Here is a 25,613-nt window from a genome sequence, read left to right as displayed (position 1 = left end):
TGGGATCAAGACAGAAATATTAAAAGCAGGTGGGGATATAGTTCTGCAATGGTTGATGCTTTTATTTAATAAACGTATGAAAGAGGGGAAGGTACCTAGGGACTGGCAGAGAGCACGTGTAGTTCTTTTGTATAAAGGCAAAGGGAACAAAAGAGTGTAAAAATTATAGGAGAATAAGCCTGTTGAGTATACCTGGTAAGGTGTATTGTAGAGTTATTATTGAAAGAAAAATTAAGAGTAAGACGGAGAGCAGGATCACAGATGAACTAGGAGGCTTTAGGAAGGATAGGGAGTGTATAGAAAAAGTGTTTACAGTGAAGCATATAAGTGAACAGTAATTAGATGAAGGTAAAGAGGTTTTCGTTGCATTTATGGATTTGGAAAAAGCATATGTTAGGGTGGATAGGGGAGAAATGTGGCAGATATTCCAATTATAAAGAACAGGTGGTAGGTTACTGAAAGCAGTGAAGAGTTTTTACGAGGATAGTGAGGCTCAGGTTAGAGTATGTAGGAGAGAGGGAGATTATTTCCCAGGAAAAGTAGTCCTTAGACAAGGATGTGATGTCACCATGATTATACAATATATTTATAGATGGGGTTGTAAGAAAAATGAATGCTTGGGTGTTGGCAAGAGGTGTGGGATTACGAGATAAAGAATCAAACAAAGTGGGAGTTGTCACAGTTGCTTTTTTGCTGATGACATTGCATTTGAGAGATTCTGAAGAGAAATTGCAGAGGTTGGTGGATGAGTTTGGTAGGATATGCAAAACGAGGACATTAAAAATGAACATAGAAAAGAGCAAGGTGATGAGGATAACAAACAAAAAAATAGGTAATAAAAGATTTGATATCAGATCGGAGGGAGAGAGTATGGAGGAAGTGAATTATTCAGATATTTGGGAGTGGACGTGTCAACAGATGGGTCTATGAAACACGAGATGAGGGTAGAAAGGTGAGTGGTACACTGCAGAGTCTGTGGCAATCAAGAACGTTATCCACAGAAGCAAAGTGGGGAATGTATGAGAGTATAGCGGTACCAACGCTCTTATATGGATATGAAACATGAGTGGTGAATGTTGAAACAAGCAAAAGGCTGGAGGCAGTGAAGATGTCGTGTCTGAGGGCAATGTGTGGTGTGACTATTATACTGAGAATTTGTAGCTTGGAGATTAGAAGAAAGTGCGGGGTTTCTAAAAGTAGTATCCAGAGAACTGTGGAGGGGTTGTTGAGGTGATTCGGACATTTAGAATGGATGAAACAAAATAGAATGACTTGGAGGGTGTATAAATCTGTAATGGAAGGAAGGCGAGGTAGGGGTCGCCCTAGGAAAGGGTGGAGGGAGGGGGTAAAGGTTCTGTGTGCAAGGGGTTTAGACTTCCAGCAAGCGTGTGTGAGCGTATCAGACAGGAGCGAGTGGAGGCAAATGGCTTTTATGACTTGACATGCTGTTGGAGTGTGAGCAAAGTAAAATTTATGAAGGGGTTTAGGGTAAACTGGTTAGCCGGACTTGAGTCCTGGAGGTGGGAAGTACAGTGCCTGTGCTCTGAAGGATGGGTGGAGATATGCTGTAGGCGCACCGCTGGCAAGACAGTGATGGAGTGAATGATGATTAAAGTGTTTCTTATTTTTCTGGTCACCTGCCTCGATGAGATACAGTCGATGTGTCAATAAAAAATATTATTAACTTAGGATTTTTACACAACTTTAAATTTAAACAATTTATTATAAGAATACCATCTCCCTTCACCATTTTACTGCTAATCACATAAAATTAACATATACTATAGCATGTATTTTCCAAATTTAAAAACTTGATAAAGATTAAATATATATATATATATATATATATATATATATATATATATATATATATATATATATATATATATATATATATATATATATATATATATATATATATATATATATATCTGTACAAGTCATACTATTAATCTGTTTAATACAATTCAAAAATGAAACTGATTTATCTTCTTACCAGGTTCTCTTTCCACTTTGTTATATAAAACAAAATTATGCAATGCGTAATTAAATGAAAAGAATATTACGCGATTATCAACATCTTACTGCATTATTTATCCCCAGTAACCAAAAAAAAAACTGATTTACCTTGCTTTAACCTTTTAATATATCATGTAGAATATGTAGTAACCACTCCATGTACTATTTATAATTGTTAACAAAAATACATTACTATATATAACAGACAACAGATAGTAAAAATATAGACACAGGGTAATAAAATCTGACTTAAAATTTAATACACAGAGGACTATAAAACTAGAATAAACTTCGATTAACAAATAGGTTATATAATTTGCCAAAAATAAGTTAACATCTGTAATTTTGCTTGGAATGGGTGGAAATTTGTCGAAAACATCAACATCCATGACGAGATTGCTGGTGCAACCACCCTAAGAACAATTGTAAATTAAAGTGTGCATTCTCGCCAACTTTTGTTGCCATCATCCATAGCCTGACTGTACAGGTCAATCATTATTCTTTCTTTTAGTCAGGGGTTCTTAGCCTTTACGATTTCAGACCCCTAATGAATTGCCCAGTATGTTCCCATGCATTCTTCGAAATCATCCTCACCACCAATCTTATTAAGTACCCGTACGACTTTACATAAGCTAAGAACAGAACAGCCGAAAAAATCATAAGTATTTTATCATTTATAGAAAAGGCAAATTGTTCATAGAATGAGGCCCATACCCCCATTATTTGAATCCCATCCCACCATTATTTGAGTCCCATACGCCCAATATTTAGTTCCCATACCCCCATTATTTGGTTCCCATACCCCCATTATATGGTTCCCATACCCCACAAGAGGTATGGATACCCCAGGTTAAGAACCCCCGCCTTAAGTAGTTAAACATTCACTGACCTACTCCCAGCTAGGCTTTTTACCCCTATTTAAATATGCAAAAGTTCACAAAGTATTAATGTCCTAAGATACGATGACCTTTTCTTTACTCCAGGTTTTTATTATGACTAAGAAAACTTTGGCTAATATCCGATTATAGTGAATGCAAAATCTGCAGTTACCAAAATTTTGGTATTTTTAAAAATCAAGTCAATGGATGTCATGTTCTCGTCCAACACTAAATGTCACTTATGCTACAGAACATTGTTACATATACACTCGATCTTAATGACGTTCTGGCGACAATAGCGAAGCAAAGGGACACAAATGCGACATTTTACTGCAGCAACGTTTCGCTCTCCAGGAGCGAAACGTTACCACAATAAAATGTCACATTATTTGCACTTAGTGTCTTTTTACCTAACATATTGTGTGTAATTTTACCAACATTACTACAATAACAAAGCAGACATACACTGCAAAATAAGCTTTTATGGGGATAACGTTTCCCTCTGTGTCGAGCTTTATAAAGCAAGTATTGAGCTTGTTATGCAACATGTGTCATCACCAGTGTCTGGCACACATTAACAAGCAGTCATAAAGTATTAAAACCTTGAAGGATTCAATAATTATATAGAAGGAATAAGTTTATAACCTTAGAACCATTATTAATCGTCATTTTATTTTTGATGCTTAAAACTTGATTATCAACACTTTTATGATAACATTTGTGTAGTGTGTGACTTTTATGATTATTGATATTAATCTTAAACATATAAGAAATATAAATAAAAAATTTGGAAGAAAGTACAGGATGCTTAAATATAAAAATACTGAAATTCACTCAAAATATACTAGGTTTTTGATGAGCAAGATAGCCTAGACGACTGTCAAATATAGTAGTATCCTGGAGTAACTAATAATAGTGAAGAATAAGTCACAGTGGAAGGAACCATTCACAAGGAGTTTGAACCTCGGAGAAGAAACTTCGAAGGACTTTTCGGTCCATTCTGGACAATTATCAAGCTTCAACAGTTGTGCCTTGTTAATGGTCTAGGACGGAAGCCTAAATTTTGAAAGGGGTTGACTCGGGCATGTGACCAAGAGCTCCAGTGGCGGGTTATCATATAAGACCCGCGTCAGGAAACAATTGTCCTGCTTTCTGACAAACCATACCAAACCTAACCTAGGAAGGACCGAAACGTTGTCTAGAGCTTCGTCTTTAAAGTGTGGGTTATTTGAACTAATGATAACGTTTCCTTTGACCAGTAAATGTATGCTGCTAAAGACCCTTCAAGCGCATTGCAATGTGTTGGTGAAAGGCACTTGATCCAAGGAATTAAAGCTTTCCTCCATTTGAATCTAACCTGATTTCTTCCCTTCCCCCGGGCACATTATAGCCTTTACGGGATGAGGTCTTCCCTACGAATGTATTAACACTAATTATGTTACTAAAGATTAGATTAGGTAAGGTTCGTCAGGAAACAGGACAAGTATTTCCTGACGCGGGTCTCAGTCATATGATGACCCGAAGCTGGAGCTTTTGGTCATCTGACAGAGGCCTTCCGCTGGCTCACCGGCCCACCTCTTTAAAAATTATGGTTATGATTATAAACAGTTTTATAAATACTACTACTACTACCGTCATCACAAATCAGATACTTGCGTGAAACAGCTGGTATAGTAAAATTAATTGGCAGTTTTGTTTCGGACACCTGTACAATTACACATTATAATCCTTAATGATTTAAAAGTTGCCTAATCTTTATTTTAAAATAAACTATCTTTCTCAGTCAAACAAGTTAAAGATTATGTCCACACTAAAGCTGTTTGAAAGATACAGTTATGTACAAGACTATGAGGCATCTTTACCTATTAATAATTTTCAATACATATGGGCCATCTTTAACGGCAATTATAGAAGAGTAGTTTGTCAAGGAGAATAATGGTTAGACAACTACTGTGGATAAGTTGTTTCTTGCATCTTCTGTCCTCTTAGCAACAGACATTTGAGTTTTTCTGAAAATAAAAATAGAGTGGAAACTGGTTATTATATTTTAATAACAGTGTTTCTAGTGAAATATAGAGTTAAATGTAAAAACAATAATCCCGCCTGTGAGTTTATGAGTGAACTGAGTTATATTAATAAGGGACGTATTTCTTATACACTAAACAAAATTCCACACTTATTTGTCTCCCAAGTTACTTCTAATTAGAAGCAATTATTGATTATAATCATTACTGCGCTTTATCTTTATTTTTCTGGTATTTCCATCATCTTTAAATTTATTAATTTTTTTTTGCATGTGGAGATACATCAACCTAGACTATTTTATCGTACACAGCTAGTATTGCATTTTTAAATAGTCTTTCTTTTCCCTTATCCCAGCTCAGTCATTATTAGCTATTTGTCTTTTGTTTTTTCTTGTCCTTCTTTCCCCTGTATGTTTACCCAGCTCTTTGCCTCTACACACTTCTTTGTAAACCATGGGCTTTCTCGGTGGCCAGATCCTGAGAAAAAAATTAATGTAAAGGTATAAAATACCATTTAAATGTATTTATGATATTATATTTTCAGTTTCTAAATGACAGTGTCCTGTATCTTCCACTAGTGGGACTTGGCAAATCTAATTCTCATAACTGCTGCCTTCAGTTAAACCTCCTCAGCAGGCCATTAAGACTGAAAATACATAGCTAAAGCCAGAAACAAAAGAAAAAAGTGACAGGGAATAACAAGAATCATTCAAATTACCAAATTTGTACTCACCTGCTGGTAGTTTTAAGCGGATCAGTTCAAAGCGTCTGTCCTCGCTTCTCAACTCTTATCGAGCAGCAATTAAAATGTAGTTAAATATAAGTAACAGCTAGGAACTCCAAGCTCAAGTTCGAGCTTAGCGATAACATATTACTGTATAAACCACGGAACGGGTTGAGTTTGAACCTACTGCAAGTGAGTCCTAAAATTCACAGGTCAGTGCGTTAACCACTCGGCCAGATGGCTCTAATAACATTCAGCTGACAGAGTGGTTAACGCACTGGCCTGTAAAATTTAGGATTTGTTCCGTGGATTGTTTGCAATCGTGTTATTACGATTCCGTGAGTTATATTTCTGTAACTAATCTAATATCAAGTGATATATGCAATGGAGACAAATATATTTTGTGCCCGAAGAGAACCCATTCTCTGGTAACTTCCCCAAAAATGTAACCCATCCTGACCTAACCTAACCTAGATTTAGGAGACTGTGTTAGGTTGGGTTACACACTATAACATTCTCCATTGTACGACCCACTTAAGATTGCAGAATTTACCTATTAAATAAACATATATATGCTTACCAAATTCGCAAGCATGCGAAATTATTTACAAACATTATCTCTAAGTCTACAGCAGGATTCAAACCTGCTAACTGGGCATCAGAGTACACAGTAGTTTATCCACCTGACTTCTGTCTGACGATGGTGCTGGGGATGTTTACTCTGATGTTGAGTTTGCAAGTTCGAATCCTGCTGTGGACTGAGATAATGTTATATATATATATATATATATATATATATATATATATATATATATATATATATATATATATATATATATATATTCTTGTAGGTGATGAAAAGGCTACGGTGTAGTTGATAGGCTTTAATCCTTAAACTGTCCAAACAGATTTGATTTACGTTCACATGCGTAGTGCTCCAAAAGTAGATCTACATTTTTTTTACATATTTTCAAATATATAAAAAAATGTAGATAAAATTTTTTTACAAGTTTTCAAATGTAAAAAAAAAAAAAAATCTATGTTTTTTACATACTTTCAAATGTTGAAAAAACGTAGATCTACGTTTGGACAGTTTAAGGGTTAAACCCCAGTAACCAACCAACATGAAACAAACATCACATTCTTGAGCAATAAATTTAATGTTGAAAGACAACGCATATAACACAAAAAGCAAAATAGGGAAACTTATATATATATATATATATATATATATATATATATATATATATATATATATATATATATATATATATATATATATATATATATTATATATTATTTAAAACCAACAAATAGACAATAGACAAAAGGAAAAACCATAAAGATGACAATATATGAACAATAACTGAAAAAACGTTACATTAGATATTGAAACATTAACGAATAACATAATATAACAAATATGACCACTATAACCTACATATAAAATCAGATACCGAAGCTTAAAACTGTCCTATATTAGATACATGTGGATAAGTTAACTTTCGTAAAAACATGCAAACCTATATTAACTCTTCCTCAAATTAATCATCCTTGCTCTTAATTTACACTAGAATAATAAAATACAAGTATACTTTCATTATTTCGTTACAGACTAAATTCCTTCTGCTCTAAACACGGAAAGAAATATAGGATAATTGAACCAATGTCAAGAACACATCCAAGCGAAAGCTACACCGACCATACAGGTCCATGAGAACTGCACGGTCCGCGCAGCTGCTCGCCCAGGTGTGCACATGTACATTACACATCGTACCTACAATTAGATTTGGCTCAACATTTTTCAATAATGCCATACGTAGAAACATTCTACCCAATTTGCATAATAAAGAGCCGTTTGAATCAAAGAACATTCCACAATTATCATAAATTTACCCTAACCTAAGCCTAGTATTCCATCTGTATTATAAATGTCTAATCAACACGAAAATTTTACCACATACCCCTAACCATATTCGTTGGTGTACAACCATGTATTACCATAAAGAAAAAAAGAACAATAAAAAAGGAAAACACACTTTTCACCTTTAAAAATCTGACTTCAATTTACCATTAGGTACATACATATAAATAATTATATAAAGTATATTGTCAAATTGATCACAATCACTTCCAACGTCAGTTATAATATTACGTCGACTCAACCACGAATAATTCATTAATTCTTACAACTTCAAGGGTTCGTAATTATCTTAAACTACATACATAGTATTGCCACCATCTAGACAAATTAAAAAGAAAAACAATACTCAAATATATCAAAACACACTATGCTTCTATTGGCACCAAATCAATTGTGCTTACAAACATACAATTGTAAATTAAACTGAAACATAAAAAGCCATTTTGACATTTACACATTGTATCAAAATCATAAATACGCATAGAAAATATGTATTAAATATCATTGAAAATGTTCATGAGAAAAACCATTAATGGTATATACAAGTAAACATACATACATATATATACATACATATATATACATACATATACACATACATATATATACACATATACACACATGCATACATATACATACACAGTTATAAGTCGACAATTCCAAATATAACTGTATTGTACTTGAAACACTCAGAACAAATAATGTTAAAATTCCACCCCGGACATACCTCATATAACATTCATCAAACAAACTCATCATGCTACCGCCCATTCTAGGAAACCAGCCCATTTCATCCCCCTTACCTGCCTTTCAACTTCCGTAAATCCCGTAATGTGAAATTCCTATAACCCTCACTTAAATCCCTCTCCCATCTCCCCCATACACCTCCTTATTCCTTCACTTTGTCCTATAAAAAGTTGCTGTTAACGCATTAATTCTTTCACACACGTTCGCTCCTCTCATAGCCCAAGACATATAAATATAATCCGTAATTATATACCCTACCGCATTCTCTACCATTTGATTCACCCCACCCAGGTGTTGACTTATCGGGTTGAGGGGAGTTGACAACCTGGGTTTGCGAGGTAGGCGATCCCTGGGCCAGGGATGACTTAGGCTTATTTTTAGATGTAGAGTATGGTACGTACTTCTTGTTATGAGAAGGCTGGGTCATAATAACCTTCACATTTTCTGGGATATTGATGGGAGTGATCCCATTAGCCATTAACAGATCATTTAAAACCTGAGAGCAGAGTTGAATGTCACCACCTGCTATGTCTTTGGCCATCATGTACATTAGTTGTGCTCTCGTCATATCCCCGGCTGTGGATACCTGAGACATAGGAGATGAGACTGAACCTTGTTGTTGCGTTTGTGTATGTTGTAGGTGGGGCACTCCAAGAGGGGCAGAATTCCAAACATTGGAACCATTGGTAGAGACCTGAGGAGTCCCACTTGATCCAGGCAAAGCTGGGAAGGAAGTTTGGGACATTCTTGGCTTCAATAATTTTCTGCATTTCCTTTTTTCTTTCAGGACAAATAGCAGAAACAGCATGATGTTTTCCATTGCAGAGGACACATTTGGGTGTATTTTTGTTGTTACAATCTCGATACGAATGTTGGCCAGAGCAAATGCTACAAATCTGCCCTTGAGTACTGCATTTGTTGTTGTTATGACCAAAGGCATAACACTTAAAACATTGTGTCACACTGACAAAGCGTTCAAGAGAAATTTGGTCAGGTGTACATCTGGTGCCAAAACATTTGAAGCCATTTTGACACAATTTTGGCCTCCTCAGGTGTCTCAAGTATTAACTTTAAGGTTACCTTGTTGTTGTTAGGATTCGAGAATTTATGTGCTTCTACAGCCCGAAATTCAGAATTCTCTGTATTAATGTCCTCCACAATTTCATTCACTGTGCTATGTTTCATGAAACTGTTGATTCTGGCCACAAACACAGTCCTCTGAGCTTGATAGCTCTCAGGTGCAACTGGGGTAACACCAGAAGTCTTCAGTTTTTCAAGCACATCATGCTTCAGCAGTTGAAGTAACTCTTCTTCCGAAGAGAAGAGAAGTACTGCTCCAGCGTGGGTTTGAAAAACATCCACTGGAGCAACAGTTGAGTTGGAGCAAATACATGTTAGAATTTCTTTCATTGACATTTGATTACCATCAATGCGTAATCTTACACGTATCCTCGCCATGATGTCTAGGAAGGAGCATCTGGCAGAGGAGTTGCTTAACAAAAAGGGATCTTTCCTTAATGTTAGCCTAACATCCTATTTCAGCTGATTTATGAAGGTCAGCCCCTAAGATAGCCTACCCTCGAGTAGTGAGGGGAAAGGGCCCAAGGCAAAGATCGGCCGGATTTTAAAAAACCACACGGGCTACCGGATGGTCAAAATGCCTTGTGTTAACTCGCCAAAGCGAAGTTGCCGAAAAAGAAGAAGATAGGAAAGTCAGAAGGATAGCCATGTATGTAGTGTGTTAAGTGTGTGGGCCAGTGTTGATGTTTGGGTGAGGGGAGGATGGGGGGATGGGGATGAGAGGGTTGAACAAGCAAGCAAGTCACCGCCTTACCCTCTTGATGGGATGGGGCTCGAAGTGACTGCAAGCAAGTCTCCTCTCAGCTCTGGTGAAGAACTACTCAGGATAACCCAAGAAAATTCTCGAGCAACAGTGTTCAGAGTTGCTCAGCTGAAGAGCATGAACGACGACGTCTTCTCTCCACGGTGGCTGGGCTGCTATTCTTTTTTGTCCGCTTATAACTACGTTTCAAATACACACTCATAATCCTCTTTTCAACAGCTATAAGACCCAGCCCTCCTCGGCCAACCGGGAGTGTGACAACCGCTCTACCTAACCATTCGCTTCCAGTACCCCAAATGAATCTAAAAACGCGCTTTTGTAACCTTTGTATTTCACTACGAAGTATTGGATATATTACTGCAACATGCCAAAGTTTACTATATAATAGGACATTCGTTGTAATCACTCTTTGATGCAAAGTTAAGTGTGCAGCTCGTAAACCACTGAGGCGTTTCAGTACACCATTTACAATACGCACTGAATTTATTTGTTGTGCTAACTTGATATCACTTACATAAACGATCCCACATATCAGTAATTGGTCCACCTTTTTCCACCTTTCAACTACTTCACATTCCTCACTTAACCCATCCCCAAGATCCATATACTTCGTTTTCTCCTTATTAATTGACATACCAGAAGCCTTTTCAAAAACGTTTACTAACTTTTCCACCCGAGGCAAATCCCTGTTACCACTCACTAAAATCATTGTCATCAACATATCCAACAATGCCAGCCCCCCCACCCCTTTCGTCACCAACCCCATTTGCTGCTAATAAGACCCTAATTCCTCTATAAAAGGGATCCTGTAAACACGCAAAAAATATTTGTGAAAGGGGACAACGTTGACGTAGACCCCTTCTCATCTGAATTTGTTCTCCTAACCTTCCATTTACCTGCACCCGCAAGGATGCATCTTGATACATTAATTTGGCCCATGATATAATTTCCTCTCCAAACCCCTGCCATCTCATAATCTTCCATAACGCTTCCCTTTCTACACTATCATATGCCGCCTCCCAATCTATAGCCAACACCCCCCCCCTCCCAATTTTACTCTTTCTTCAATAAAACTTCTAATCAAACCATGCCCGTCATACATAGACCTTCCCGGCACCCCATATTGTCCCTTATCAATCACTTTACCCAGGACCTTTTTTATTCTGTTAGCTAAAATTCTTGCAAAAATCTTATAATCACCACACAATAATGAAATAGCACGATAGTCTTTGACTGTTAATGGCTCACCTTTAGGCACTAGAACGACCACAGCCATCCTTTGCTCTGTCACTAAAACCCGATCCAGCTTAAGGATAATGAATAATCTTACCAAAAACCCTTTTAAAACGCTCCAATTTTGAAGATAAAAGTCACTGGGCTACCCATCAATTCCTGGTGCCTTACCTAATTGCGCCCCGGATTAAGCTTCCCATGTCTCACACTCCGTTATCGGCCCTTCCAAAACGAATCGATCATGCTCTGTCAACTCACACTGCACAAACCTTCCAATTGACTGTAATGCTATTTCGCTTATTCCCACACTTTGCGTTTTCAACTTAACCCAAGCATCAATATACCCACTCATACCCTCAGTCGTCGTCAACACCTGATTCACTTTATACCCTTGCATACCTACCTGAACATTCAACCCCATTAACTCCATTGCCTTGCGACGTGTGTGTTGACTCCGCAACACACACGCCGACGGCCGATCTCCCCACAAAACCTCCTCAATCCCGCCCTTAAGCCTTTCCCCATCAAACCTCTCATTTTGTAAATTCCGGATATTTTCCTTCAAACTTTCAATTTCAATAACAGGATAATTAGCATTAATTTGTGCATAACATTCGCGCAACTGCCCATCTAAATATTTTTGAAAACCGTATTGTAACTGATTATATCTCGTCCCTCGATTAATATAATATTCCTTAATACGTTTTTTAGCTATCGTTTCCCACCAATTAACCATGGCAACATCTCCTGGTGCTTCTACCACTAAACGAACCCACATATGTCCAAAAGACAAAAGACTATCCTCTTCCTTTAATAACTTTACATTCAATTTCCAAAATGATGGACCCCTCCGAGGCACACCCTCAATATCCACATCTATTACCACTCCTCTATGATCCGAAAAAACCACATCTATCACATTCACCCTCCGCACAGTAACCGCACAAGGCACGTACATTCGGTCCAACCTCGCCGCATAACCTCGTTTAATGAAGGTATGCTCTACCATCCCTCCCCCCCCACACACATCCTTTAACCCCACCCCGGTCAATAAATCCCCCAATATACCCAAACAACACCCCGCACCTCTAGGCTCCACATCTTTACGACGTATCATGCAATTCCAATCTCGGCCTATTATTGCAACATTCGGTAAACCACGTAAAAAATAGACCAGTACGTCCTGAACAAATTTAGTTTTAATACTCACGTCACCCTCAGCCGGCCATATACACATACTAAACTAATGGGAACCCTACCGCAGGTTCCATCCACTCTAATTACCCTCCCCTCCCCCCCCTTCACTACGCCTTACTATGAACGGGCTAGTTTCCTTTACCAAAATGGCAGCCCCACCTTTCAAACGTGTCGCATGTTCCATGTACACATTATAACCACTCATATCCAACTCATAACCAGGCCTAAAATTATGTTCCTGTAAGAATACCACATCCACACCAAGTCGCACCAAATACTCATTAAACCACTTAAGCTTCCTCTCAGCTCTCAACCCGTTAATATTTATAGTAAAACACTTGAATTCAACAAATGGATTTTCCTTTTGTCCCCGGCATTGACTTTACCCCAGTTCGTTTTGCAACACCTCTGTTCCTCCCCCCTTTATTGGGAATCACCTTTGCAATCCCTTGATCCTTGGGTTCACCATTCCCTCTCTGCTGTACCTCCACCCAAGACTTTTTCCCAGGGCGTTGGGCAGGAGTGAGCACATCATCAGAATCCGATGATGCTGCAGTCCTCTTTCGTGTCCCGCCCTCCACCTGCATTTTGTCATCTGAAGCACCGTCCTGATGCACCTCCACCTCTACTGCATGCACCTTCAATCCTTTAGACTCTCTCGTCGACAAACCGTCATCTCCTGCCATACCATCATTCACAGCCGTCCCCAGAACTAAGCCTGGGTCTCCCACCTGATCTAGGACCGATTCCTCTAACAAGACATCCAACGCCTTTACCAAAGACGCCGCCACTTCTTCACCCATATTAGGTAGTCTCTCCTCAAAAACCTGATGTATGTCCAAAGACTGAGATTCTCCTTGTAGCGTTACAACTGGCGATTCGAGCTCCTTTTCTTTGTCCACCTCCTCACTCCATGACAACCGTTGTTGGGGCGGCGTAGCAAGAGACTCTTCTCGCTCGTCGCCTACCTCGCCCACTGGCTGCTGTTGCCATTGCTGTTGTGCCGGGTACCCACTTCGTTTCCCACACTTCGCCGCGATGTGGTCATATGACCCACATAGCCGACACGTACGTTGTTGCCCCACATACGTTACATAGGCTTGAGTCCGTAATTCCTTCAACACAACATATGAAGGAACAGGGTGTCGAAGAGTCATTTTAACAGTATATGTACCTTCCAGCGCACCTGCATACGGTCCAGTTGCCCATCTCCCTGCTGTGGCTACGTGAACCGTCCCATAAGTACGCAGTTCACTGCTAATATCAAAATCAGTCGCCTCAAAAGGCACATTCCTGATTTTCACCCAAGTGTAGTGTCGAGATACATCATGGAGTCGCACCGACACAGTTGTATTAACCGGTATGATGGTCTCCTGATACTTGTCGACCACCGCCTCGTAGACTCGTGCAGACGTCATTTTAACGAAGATTCTTGTCGTTCCATTGAGTACGACACCACTTATCTCCTCATGACACAGACAGACACAGACAGACACAGACACAGAGAAGCAGCCCAGCCACCGTGGAGAGAAGACGTCGTCGTTCCTGCTCTTCAGCTGAGCAACTCTGAACACTGTTGCTCGAGAGTTTTCTTGGGTTATCCTGAGTAGTTCTTCACCAGAGCTGAGTGGAAACTTGCTTGCAGTCACTTCGAGCCCCATCCCATCAAGAGGGTAAGGCGGTGACTTGCTTGCTTGTTCACCCCTCTCATCCCCATCCCCCCATCCTTCCCCATCCTCCCCTCACCCAAACATCAACACTGGCCCACACACTAACATACTACATACATGGCTATCCTTCTGACTTTCCTATCTTCTTTTTCGGCAACTTCGCTTTGGCGAGTTAACACAAGGCATTTTGACTATCCGGTAGCCCGTGTGGTTTTTTTAAAATCCGGCCGATCTTTGCCTTGGGCCCTTTCCCCTCACTACTCGAGGGTAGGCTATCTTAGGGGCTGACCTTCATAAGTCAGCTGAAATAGGATGTTAGATTAACATTAAGGAAAGATCCCATTTTGTTAAGATACTCCTCTGCCAGATGTTCCTTCCTAGACATCATGGCGAGGATACGAGTAAGATTACGTATTGATGGAAATCAAATGTCGATGAAAGAAATTCTAGCATGTATTTGCTCGAACTCATCTGTTGCTTCAGTGGATGTTTTTCAAACCCACGCTGGAGCAGTACTTCTCCTCTCTTCGGAAGAAGAGTTACTTCAACTGCTGAAGCATGATGTGCTTGAAAAACTGAAGACTTCTGGTGTTACCCCAGTTGCACCTGAGAGCTATCAAGCTCAGAGGACTGTGTTTGTTGCAAGAATCAACAGTTTCATGAAACATAGCACAGCGAATGAAATTGTTGAGGACTTTAATACAGAGAATTCTGAATTTAGGGCTGTAGAAGCACATAAATTCTCTAAACCAAACAACAACAAGGTAACCTTAAAGTTAATACTTGAGACACCTGAGGAGGCCAAACTTGTGTGTCAAAATGGCTTCAAATGTTTTGGCACCAGATGTACACCTTACCAAATCTCTCTTGAACGCTTTGTCAGTGTGACACAATGTTTTAAATGTTATGCCTTTGGTCATAACACCAACAAATGCAGTACTCAAGGGCAGATTTGTAGCATTTGCTCTGGCCAACATTCTTATCGAGATTGTAATAATAAAAATACACCCAAATGTGTCCTCTGCAACGGAAAACATCATGCTGTTTCTGCTATTTGTCCTGAAAGAAAAAAGGAAATGCAGAAAATTATTGAAGCCAAGAAACTGTCCACTTCTAAGAAGACAACTCCCCAGGCACCGCCAACGATGTCCCAAACTTCCTTCCCAGCTCTGCCTGGATCAAGTGGGACTCCTCAGGTCTCTACCAATGGTTCCAATGTTTGGAATTCTGCCCCTCTTGGAGTGCCCCACCTACAACATACACAAACGCAACAACAAGGTTCAGTCTCATCTCCTATGTCTCAGGTATCCACAGCCGGGGATATGACGAGAGCACAACTAATGTATATGATGGCCAAAGACATAGCAGGTGGTGACATTCAACTCTGCTCTCAGGTTTTAAATGATCTGTTAATGGCTAATGGGATCACTCCCATCACTATCCCAGAAAATGTGAAGGCTATTATGACCCAGCCTTCTCATAACAAGAAGTATGTACCCTACTCTACATCTAAAAATAAGCCTAAGTCATCCCTGGCCCAGGGATCGCCTACCTCGCAAACCCAGGTTGTCAACTCCCCTCAACCCGATAAGTCAACACCTGAACATAACAATGCCCCAGAAATTGGTGCCTACTCTCCCGCTATTGAAGCTGATCCTGTTGAACAGGAACTTTCCCAGGGTAACTCACCTTGCCTACCTAATTTTTCCTTGGAGCCTCCACAGTCTCCCATTAACTCTCACGAGCCTCTGCTTCCTGTAACTGGGAATATCATACCTCAGTTTTCTGATGATGACTAACGATTCTAATGAGTCTGTTAATATTACCACCTCTAGTGAAGATGATGGCATTTTTAATACACAAGCAACTACGCAGAAGTTCCCTCCTCCCCTTGACGAGTCCAGCAGGGATAGTGTGGATACAACACGTGACATTACTTGCAGACGTTCAGACCGCAGTACACGAGCGAAGTGCAAGAAATAATGGGGATTACAATTTTCCAACCTAATGTTCAACATTTCTTTAATAACCGTTACCTCCTTGAGGTTGAACTACATAATTACAATCCCGATGTTATACTCTTGAACAAGACAGCTGCAAGAGTTGATCAACATATTAAATTACGTGGTTACTCTACTGTGGAGAAATCGAGAGGACCCTTTAGTGGTGTAGACATCTTAGTTAAATTAGGCTATACATTTAAAAATATTCATGTTGATGAAGATAACATTCTTGCAATAGAAATGACAACGTCTCATGGACAACTAGTGATAGGAACTGGACATTTTCCCCCGAGAGAACAATATATATAGTCAATTCCTCTACATAGGATATTAAGCAGAAATATTCCAACAATTCTAGCAGGAGATTTTAATGCTCATCACCCTGCCCTCTTCAACTGTGGAGCTGGTATTCCACTGGGTGACTTAAAAGGAAAACAACTATTTAATATCATGACAGCTAGAAACTTGTCATTTCAAAGCCCATTCTTTAAATCGTACATTGGACCTCATCCAGGGACACCAGATATAGTACTGACAAACAGGGACTGTGACATCTTTCACTGTCGTATATCTCCTGGTGGAAATATAGGATCTGACCATATCCCTGTTATAATACAACTACAAACTTCTCCATTTAGAATACCTGTAACTCCTAAACCCAATCTTAACACCCTAGGATTTGACCCCTTCAGGGCATTTCTGGGTGAGGATGAAATTGTGTCATTGGAAAATCTACCTTCCACTGCAATTGATGATGCAATCAGGTCCCTGCATAATCGAATAATTGAAGCTACTAATGCAACTTGTCAATTAGCTTCCACAAAGATATACCAACAATATAAACCGACTAGAGAAATTAGAGAATTTAAGAAATTATCAAGCAGAATGTCGAAGGCATCTTCAAACAAGACAACCACCAGTAGCTACATTGCACCGATTAAGGCAAGAATTAATTAACATGATTAGTCATCACAAACGGGACTTATGGAAATTGCTAGTTCTTCAAGCTAATCAGTATAAACGTGAACCAGCAAAATTTTGGAGTAAGATCCGACAACTTTTAGGGGAAAAGCACAAGGCTCCTAACTACCTAGTTCATACCTTCACTGATGAGGATGATGAAGATGTTGAAATTAAACTTGACGATCCACAGGATCAGGCTAATTTGATGGGTGATGTATGGGAGAAAATTCTCTCCCACAATAACAGTCGTCAATTTAACAATAATCACTAGCAGTTGGTAAATGAATGGAGAGATGAGACCTTGGATGATCTACAACCACTACCTTCCATCGATACTTCAACTCTTGAAGATACCCACCCACTTACTAGACCTATTACATTACTAGAGATGAGTCAGGTTATTGGAAGAATGCGAAATAGAGCCCCTGGCCTCTCTGGAATAACAATGAAATAAAGTTCCTACCCAGAAATTGTAAACAGTCTTTGGTAAATATCTTTAATGCCATCTTGGCCTCAGGACATTTTCCAGTTGTTTTTAAGACTGCTAGGATGATCTTTCTTGGTAAGCCCAATAAAGACATTCACCAACCTGGGAACTATAGACCTATATCTTTACTTGAAGTCACTGGAAAAGTTCTTGAGGTCATTTCCAACAGATTGAACTACTATATGGAGTTTAATCACTTTTTTACTGAAAAACAATTTGGCTTTAGAACACAGAGGAACAAACAGGCAATAAATGTTATTTTCGATACTGTAGCAAGTCTAAAACATCAGGGCAATCTTGCCTTAATTGCCACCAGAGATGTTCATAAAGCTTTTGATAGCTTATGGCATGATGGCCTTATATACAAACTCATTGACCTACCAGACCATAACTGGACTTTTCTCAGAGTAATATATAATTTCTTAACTCAAAGAAAAATCATTCCCACCTTTCATGGCAGGTCGACAGAGCCTTTTATACCGACGGCTGGTATCCCACAAGGTTCTTGTCTCAGTCCACTTCTGTTTGACCCAAGAAAATTGCGAAGAAACACTGCAGTCCACTTCTGTTCAACATTTATGTGAATGACCTTCCTCAACCAGAGTTTAATGATACAATTGTGACACAGTTTGCAGATGTTATTCATGTCGTCTCATCAACTCCGGTAACAGGAAAATACAAGTATGAGAGAGTCACAGAAAAAATGAATATTGAACTTCGTCGAACATCTAATTGGGAAAAGAAATGGAGAATTACGACTAATCCTGACAAGGTCCTTGTTAGCACGACAGGATGTTTTGCATCAACAATTGAAGATAAAGGAGGTATCTCCATCAGAGGTACACCTGTAGCCATTAGAAACCCTAACAAGATTTTGGGATACGAAATAGACAGGCTGCTCCACTCAACATCTCATGTAACGAAAAAGATCAACATAGCCAAAGCCGGTCTTAGCAGTCTCTTTCGATTCAATCAGGCCCCTCAACCTGTCAAAACATCTGTATAAAATGTTAATAAGACCTATACTCGAATACCATTGTGTCCCAATGTCATTAACAACAAAGACCAACATGCTACGGTTACAAAGGGTCCAGAATAGAGCTCTTCGCTTCATTACCGATACTAGGAGGAGAGTTAAAATGGCAGATTTACACATACAAGATATTACTGCCATAAATGTACGCCTTGACACCCTAAAAAAGAAACAACTCTATACAATGCAAGAACTATACATGCCAGATAGAGAACATCCTATACAAGTGGTAAATACCACGGATTATACCATCAATACTCCTCCTCACAGGACTCAAAGAATGACTCTCCCACAGAGGGTCCGTCGTTTTATTCATAAAGATGATTACCCTCGACCCATGATATTGAGCAACCTCCCTGATGAAGAAGATTGGGTACCACCAGAGCCCTTCTATGTGTACTGAGAAAATCATCGACCCCGATTAGGGAGACATCTTATATAACAATCTAATGTAAAAATTATGCTATTTACTATGGCTGGACACCACCTGTAAGAAGCCATTGTCACGTAATTCTATAAACTGGCCAGAAAATTATTGCCTTCATTGTCGCATAAATATCCGTTGTGCAATCGCAAAAAAAAAAATTGCAACTTGTATAATTACTACCAATTCAGAGTCATGTACTTATATATCTGTTATATCTAAGTGACTCTGATGGGTTAGTCTTATACCCCTTAAAGAATATCTTATTTCACGTACACTTTTTAAATTACACCAAAGTGGTTGGGCCACTTACCTTTTATATCCTACCTCACTCCCCCCTCCCACCCTTTTCCAATATTTCTATCCTTACCCATCCTTCTTCCTTACCCATCTTACCAAAGCTCTGGTCTGGACAAGACAAGACAAGATATCTCCTCATCAACTAATAATACGAATACTACCTGGTGGTTCACACTTACACTCACTCACCCATTTGACCATAAACAGAAATATCAATCTCAATCTCAAAATAATGAATCTTAACTAGTCATAAGTTGGCCTGTGATACTCCAATACTGAAACTATGTATAGTGCCAAAACAAAAGCATTCACATTGCTAAACTCACAACTAGTATTTAGTCACTTAGCCATAATACCAACTTATCTCATAATTTTGTAACATTTTAAACCTAAGATTTAATGTAAGTCTGCCCGAAATGCCTAGCCATGCTAGGCGTTCTAGTGGTACACTCTGTAATTATTATTTTACTACATGTAAACCACACAATAACCAAATTCTGTAAATTCAGCATTGTAATACTTATAGAGAATAAAGTTTGAATTTGAATTGAATTTGAATTTGAATTTGCTATACCATAGGTATCGCGAATGATCGCTGGTAACAATAAATCCATGTTGGATCCCGTGACAGCACCACGGATCATCTCAATGCAGACAGTGTTGATTCTTCTTCTGCTATTCAGCGCCATGTTGGAGAAAATAAAGTTTCCACCAACCAACGCTAGGGTCAGCTCAATCAGGTAAACTGCGCAAAAACAAACTCAAACAGGAGCGTCGTCCACACGGCTCGGAGGCGATGAGGACAATGTGAAACAAACATCACATTCTTGAGCAATAAATTTAATGTTGAAAGACAACGCATATAACACAAAAAGCAAAATAGGGAAACTTGTGATGAGACAAATACATAGTTTTAGAGTGTAAACCGTGTAAGGAAGGCGCCTCGATGCTGGTAATGGGTTCTTGATTCAATGAAATGGAGCTACCTTCCCTTTAATTTGATCAAACCTGATTACATACTGTTTCCCAAAAGCTGTATGATCCCTATCGGTTTAGCGTATCTCAGTGAATATTATAATAATCATTGAGGTCGACTGGTTGATTGAGTAATTAAGGTCAGAACCTAGCAGCAACTACACCAGGCTCACTAAAACTGCGTGTTATCTCTCCATCACCAATTTACCTTACTTTACTCCCTGAAATATGGATTATTGTAAACTATACACGCTGAGAAACATAAAATGAGAGGTGTAATTACCCTGACGTCTACTCTAGCGGGTTTCTTTGCATGTCAAGCAACATTCTCAAAAGTAATTTATGCATTGTAATGTCTACTTAGAAAGGAGGGTCAGGAGGACTATTTAGCCCGGGTCTTCAACTCAAAGACAACCTCTCTCACATTGTTGCTCTGCTTGATGTTGAGAAATAATATTATCATAAACAGTATTCAACAAATTCGTGAACAGTGGGATGTAATCCTGAGGCCCAGTGAATAACAAAGAATATTGGTATTAAGTTAAATCACAGCTGACCTACGGAATGTAATGCTGAGAAGCATTATAGGTTCAATGTCTTTTTTGCATTCATTGTCTTTATGTTAGACTTTCCATGTAGCTTTGAGTCACCAGCTAATTTGTAACTTTTTGTTCACATCAATTTTACAGGCTAAGAGCTGTTATCCTGCTTCAGCTCATTTCAAAGTCCAGCTCTATCTAAGGTATATTAACATCGCCCAGGATGCCACCCACAAGAGTCGACTAACACCCAGGTACTTAATGCTGCTATGTGAACAGGGACAGCAGGTGTAAGGAGACATGCCCCACATGCCTACCCGTGCCCACCCGTGCCGGGTGAGTTTCTCTGGCAGTTCAAAGTCAAAGTAACGAAGATTTAGTTACAGCAACTGAAGAATTTCAGCGACAGTATAGGAATAAAATGTTACAACATCGCACTGAAGACTTCATCTTCCTTAAGTGATATAATTAACGAACTTCACATTGCAATGAACACCAAAGAAATTGCTTCAAAATTAATTGGTTTTTGAAGTCCCAGTTATTATTCTTAATATCATATTTGCAATGTTATTTTTTGTCAATTTATGTGCATCTGTGACGTCAAATGCACCTTCACTATGCAACAAGAAAGTTTGAATGGACTCACCATGTGAACATCAAATGTAAATTGCACGAAATTTACATTTTTACCAACATTTACAAACTTCAATCTATTAAACCGAGTATAGGTTACTGGCCGTCTTCTTATCACCAGTGTCGAGGTTGGGAGACTACTCTCTCCCGTCTTCGCATTGGCCATACTCGTCTTACTCATGGATATCTCATGGAGAGGCGCCCTCCTCCTCTCTGTGAGAATTGCCAAGTTCCACTATCAGTCAGCCACATTCTGTTGGACTGCCCACTTTACCAACGAGCACGCAGAATTTACCTCCGTCGTCGTCTTCGCTCTGCTGCTCTCTCTTTACCTTCCCTTCTCGCTGATGGACCCACCTTTCATCCAGACTCTCTCATTGACTTTTTGACAACAACTGACTTACTTCACAAATTCTGATACCTTCAGCCCTTTCTACTTCAATCTCTTGCTACCCTCTACCCCCGTACTATCCCCTGCCCCGCTGTTTTCTGTAACCTACTGATCATCCCTCCTCCCTTCTGCCGCCCAATACCCTCGCTTCTTCCCTACCCTGCAGCGCTGTATAGCCCTTGTGGCTTAGTGCTTCTTTTTGATTATAATAATAATAATTTACCAACATTTTCAGTACTTTCGCAGGGAAGATAACAGGAGAAGCCTTAGTTAATGAATATAACATTCAGCTTGTGTCTAGAGCCTCGCTGCTCCTCTGAGAGGACATGAGCCAGATTATGTAATATAAAATCAGTTTCTTGTAGGTTAATATTAGACAGACACAACCACCTATATATAATTCCTGACGATTAAAACTGCGCAAATTACCTGTTCTGTTTTCCGCCCATGTTTGGTCCAGAAGGTGACGGGACATTTTATCCTCTTGCCAGTACGTTCGTCAAACTTGTAGCAGCTGTTGAATGGTGGGCAGTAGAGATGTAGGGAGATGGCACCCTCACTGTGTGAAGTGTTCTCCACGCGGTGTAACCCCAGGGAATCTGAAGAAACACTCTTCAAGTCACTCCATGCCACAACACACTACCTTAACACTCCGCCATACTACAAGACGTAAGGTTTGTCTGGTAACAGGACAACTGTTTCCTGGCGCGGGTCTAGATGACCCGCAGCTGGAACTTTTGGTCATCTGACCGAGGCCACCCCTTTAAAAATTATGGTTAGGAATTACTGTTGTCTGATATATTACAACAGTATTCACAAGTAACCCACATTGGAGAGAGAGCAAAGTTAAGACGCCGTGTCGGTCAGTGTGGGAAGTGTCCCAGCCACGGTATTATTTTATTATTTATGCAGTAATATTCCTCTAACTTGCTTTTTTTAGGGAGGAGGGTTCTTTTGATGCGGGTGATGAGCTTCTGATCCAAGAAATAATAGCTACCCTCCCTTCCTTCCTTGACTCAAACCTAATTATCTCCAATCCACAAATGTTCAGCACTTACGTAACAATTTATAGTAAATAATAATTATATAATTATTATTATTATTAATAATTTTTTTAAAACAATTGCAGCAGTATACGACATATTGAAAACCTACCATTAATGTAGCAGACTTCATTAACTTTGAGAACATTCCTGTCAATTTCAGTCATTTCTTGTCCATCACATTGTTCATCCTCATCTTCCCTAGGCCATTCAAATCTGACTTCTTGAAGAGAACCTGACATCATCTGCAAGATTTAAGCGTATTTACATTTGTACTAAACAACATAATTAAAAAAAGCGAAATTACTAAATATGAAAAGCAGGGGGGATGGGGGGCGCCATGAGTATGTTAAGAGATAGTACAGTAAGTGTCAGGGGCCCAAGATTGCTCAGTTGTCTCCCAGCATACTTAAGGGGGGATTACCAGTAGACCCCCTGGCGATCTTCAAGACAAGCTGGACAGGTACTTGAAATCAGTACCTGACCAGCAGGGCCGTGGTTCGTACGTCGGTTTGCAGGCGGCCAGCAGTAATAGCCGGGTTGATCAGGCCCTGATCCACCGCGAGGCTTGGTCATGGACCGGGCCGCGGGGGCGTTGACCCCCGAAACACCCTCCAGATCAAGGATCATGCATTAGACCGTACTATTACTAATACTACTTCTACTACCAATAATAAACTAATAATAATATAATAGCAATAATAATAATAATAATAATAATAATAATACTCTGGTTGATAGCAGTAGGTGATGATTGTTACCTTCATGAAGCAGTGAGCATCAGCATGGTCATGGATGGTGGACACATGAGACGGTCCCCAACACAACAACATCAAGTTGAACTTTCCATTCCCTTCATCGATCAAATTTCTTGTGTATCTTGAGGAAGGAAACAAATTTTAATAGTAAATATACAAGGAAATAATAAAAATAATAATTATAATAAAAATAATAATTATATATATATATATATATATATATATATATATATATATATATATATATATATATATATATATATATATATATATATATACATATATATATATATATATATATATATATATATATATATATATAATATTATATATATATATATATATATATATATATATATATATATATATATATATATACATATATATATATATATATACATATATATATATATATATATATATATATATATATATATATATATATATATATATATATATATATATTATACAGACACTACACAGCAAAGGAGATTGCCACACTTCAATTCTCTGGATATAAATAAAACCCACATTGAGAGGCAGACTTGAGCAATTCTCTCTGTTATATCAAACTCGTTTTTTGTCTAGTTATAATTTGACATACTTTAATTATAGCATGCGAGTATAATTGCTAGTGTCTCATCCAATGCAGAAAAACTACGTATAACTAATAGCAGAAAAATATGTAGAGTATTATCGGTTAATTTAGTCTCTTCTGTGAAGTCGTCGGGGTCACCCTGACCTGAGCACCACTTACTGCGTCACAATCATGACGCACTAGCCGTGTTTATGTCGCTATGACGCACTAGCCGTGTTTGCGTCGCCATGTGAATTATTGTTAAGCGTTGACTGGCGTTCCTTATACTTTTATTTAGGTATATGAAAACAAAGGGCAACCAATGAAATAGTTATTACGGCAGTAAATGTCTCGCAAGCTCTTCTCATGTCCTTTAACCTAACCTATTTTTGGCTGGTTGATACATAAGAACATAAGAACATAAGAACGAAGGAACACTGCAGAAGGCCTACTGGCCCATGCGAGGCAGGTCCAAGTCTCCTACCGGCTTAAGCCAATGCACCCAACCTAGTCAGGTCAGGTCACATTGACTTAAGGGAGGAACACGGCAACCGACCTGGTAGCACAAGCTATCAGGTCTAACTCACACCCACCCACATCCACTCATGTATTTATCCAACCTATTTTTAAAGCTACACAACGTTCTGGCCTCTATAACTGTACTCGGGAGTTTGTTCCACTCATCCACAACTCTATTACCAAACCAGTACTTTCCTATATCCTTCCTGAATTTGAATTTTTCCAACTTAAAACCATTGCTGCGAGTCCTGTCTAGGCTAGATATTTTCAGCACACTATTTACATCCCCTTTATTTATTCCCGTCTTCCATTTATACACCTCAATCATATCCCCCCTAATTCTACGTCTTTCTAGAGAGTGCAGATTCAGGGCCCTTAGTCTATCCTCATAGGGAAGGTTTCTGATACATGGGATCAACTTTGTCATCCTCCTTTGTACATTTTCAAGAGAATTTATATCCATCCTGTAATACGGTGACCAAAACTGTGCAGCATAATCTAAATGAGGCCTAACCAATGATGTATAGAGTTGAAGAACAACCTGAGGACTCCTATTATTTATGCTTCTTGATATGAAGCCAAGGATTCTGTTAGCTTTATTGCGAACACTTATGCACTGTTGTCTTGGTTTCAGATTACTGCTAACCAGAACTCCTAAATCTTTTTCGCAATCCGTAATATTAAGATCTACATTATTTAGTTTATATGT

The 25,613-nt window shown here is 38.9% G+C and overlaps 1 protein-coding gene across 1 annotated transcript in view; it reads right to left on the bottom strand.

Moving 5' to 3' along the window:
* Nucleotides 1-3,969: 3,969 nt before the first annotated feature.
* LOC128704239 (cysteine dioxygenase type 1) overlaps nucleotides 3,970-25,613 on the bottom strand; it is an 84,767-nt gene continuing 63,123 nt past the window's right edge. The window contains exons 2-5 of the mRNA XM_070102941.1: nucleotides 23,812-23,929; nucleotides 23,163-23,295; nucleotides 22,437-22,606; nucleotides 3,970-4,906 (exon numbers count right to left, since the gene is read on the bottom strand). Coding sequence (XP_069959042.1) covers nucleotides 4,883-4,906; nucleotides 22,437-22,606; nucleotides 23,163-23,295; nucleotides 23,812-23,929 — 445 coding nt within the window. The 3' untranslated portion in view covers nucleotides 3,970-4,882. The remainder of the gene's footprint in view (nucleotides 4,907-22,436; nucleotides 22,607-23,162; nucleotides 23,296-23,811; nucleotides 23,930-25,613) is intronic.

This window comes from Cherax quadricarinatus, chromosome 84 (genome assembly GCF_038502225.1).
Source record: "Cherax quadricarinatus isolate ZL_2023a chromosome 84, ASM3850222v1, whole genome shotgun sequence".
Lineage (NCBI taxonomy): Eukaryota > Metazoa > Arthropoda > Malacostraca > Decapoda > Parastacidae > Cherax > Cherax quadricarinatus.
Note: the sequence above shows the minus strand (reverse complement) of the source record. Positions and strands in the feature narration are given on the sequence as shown.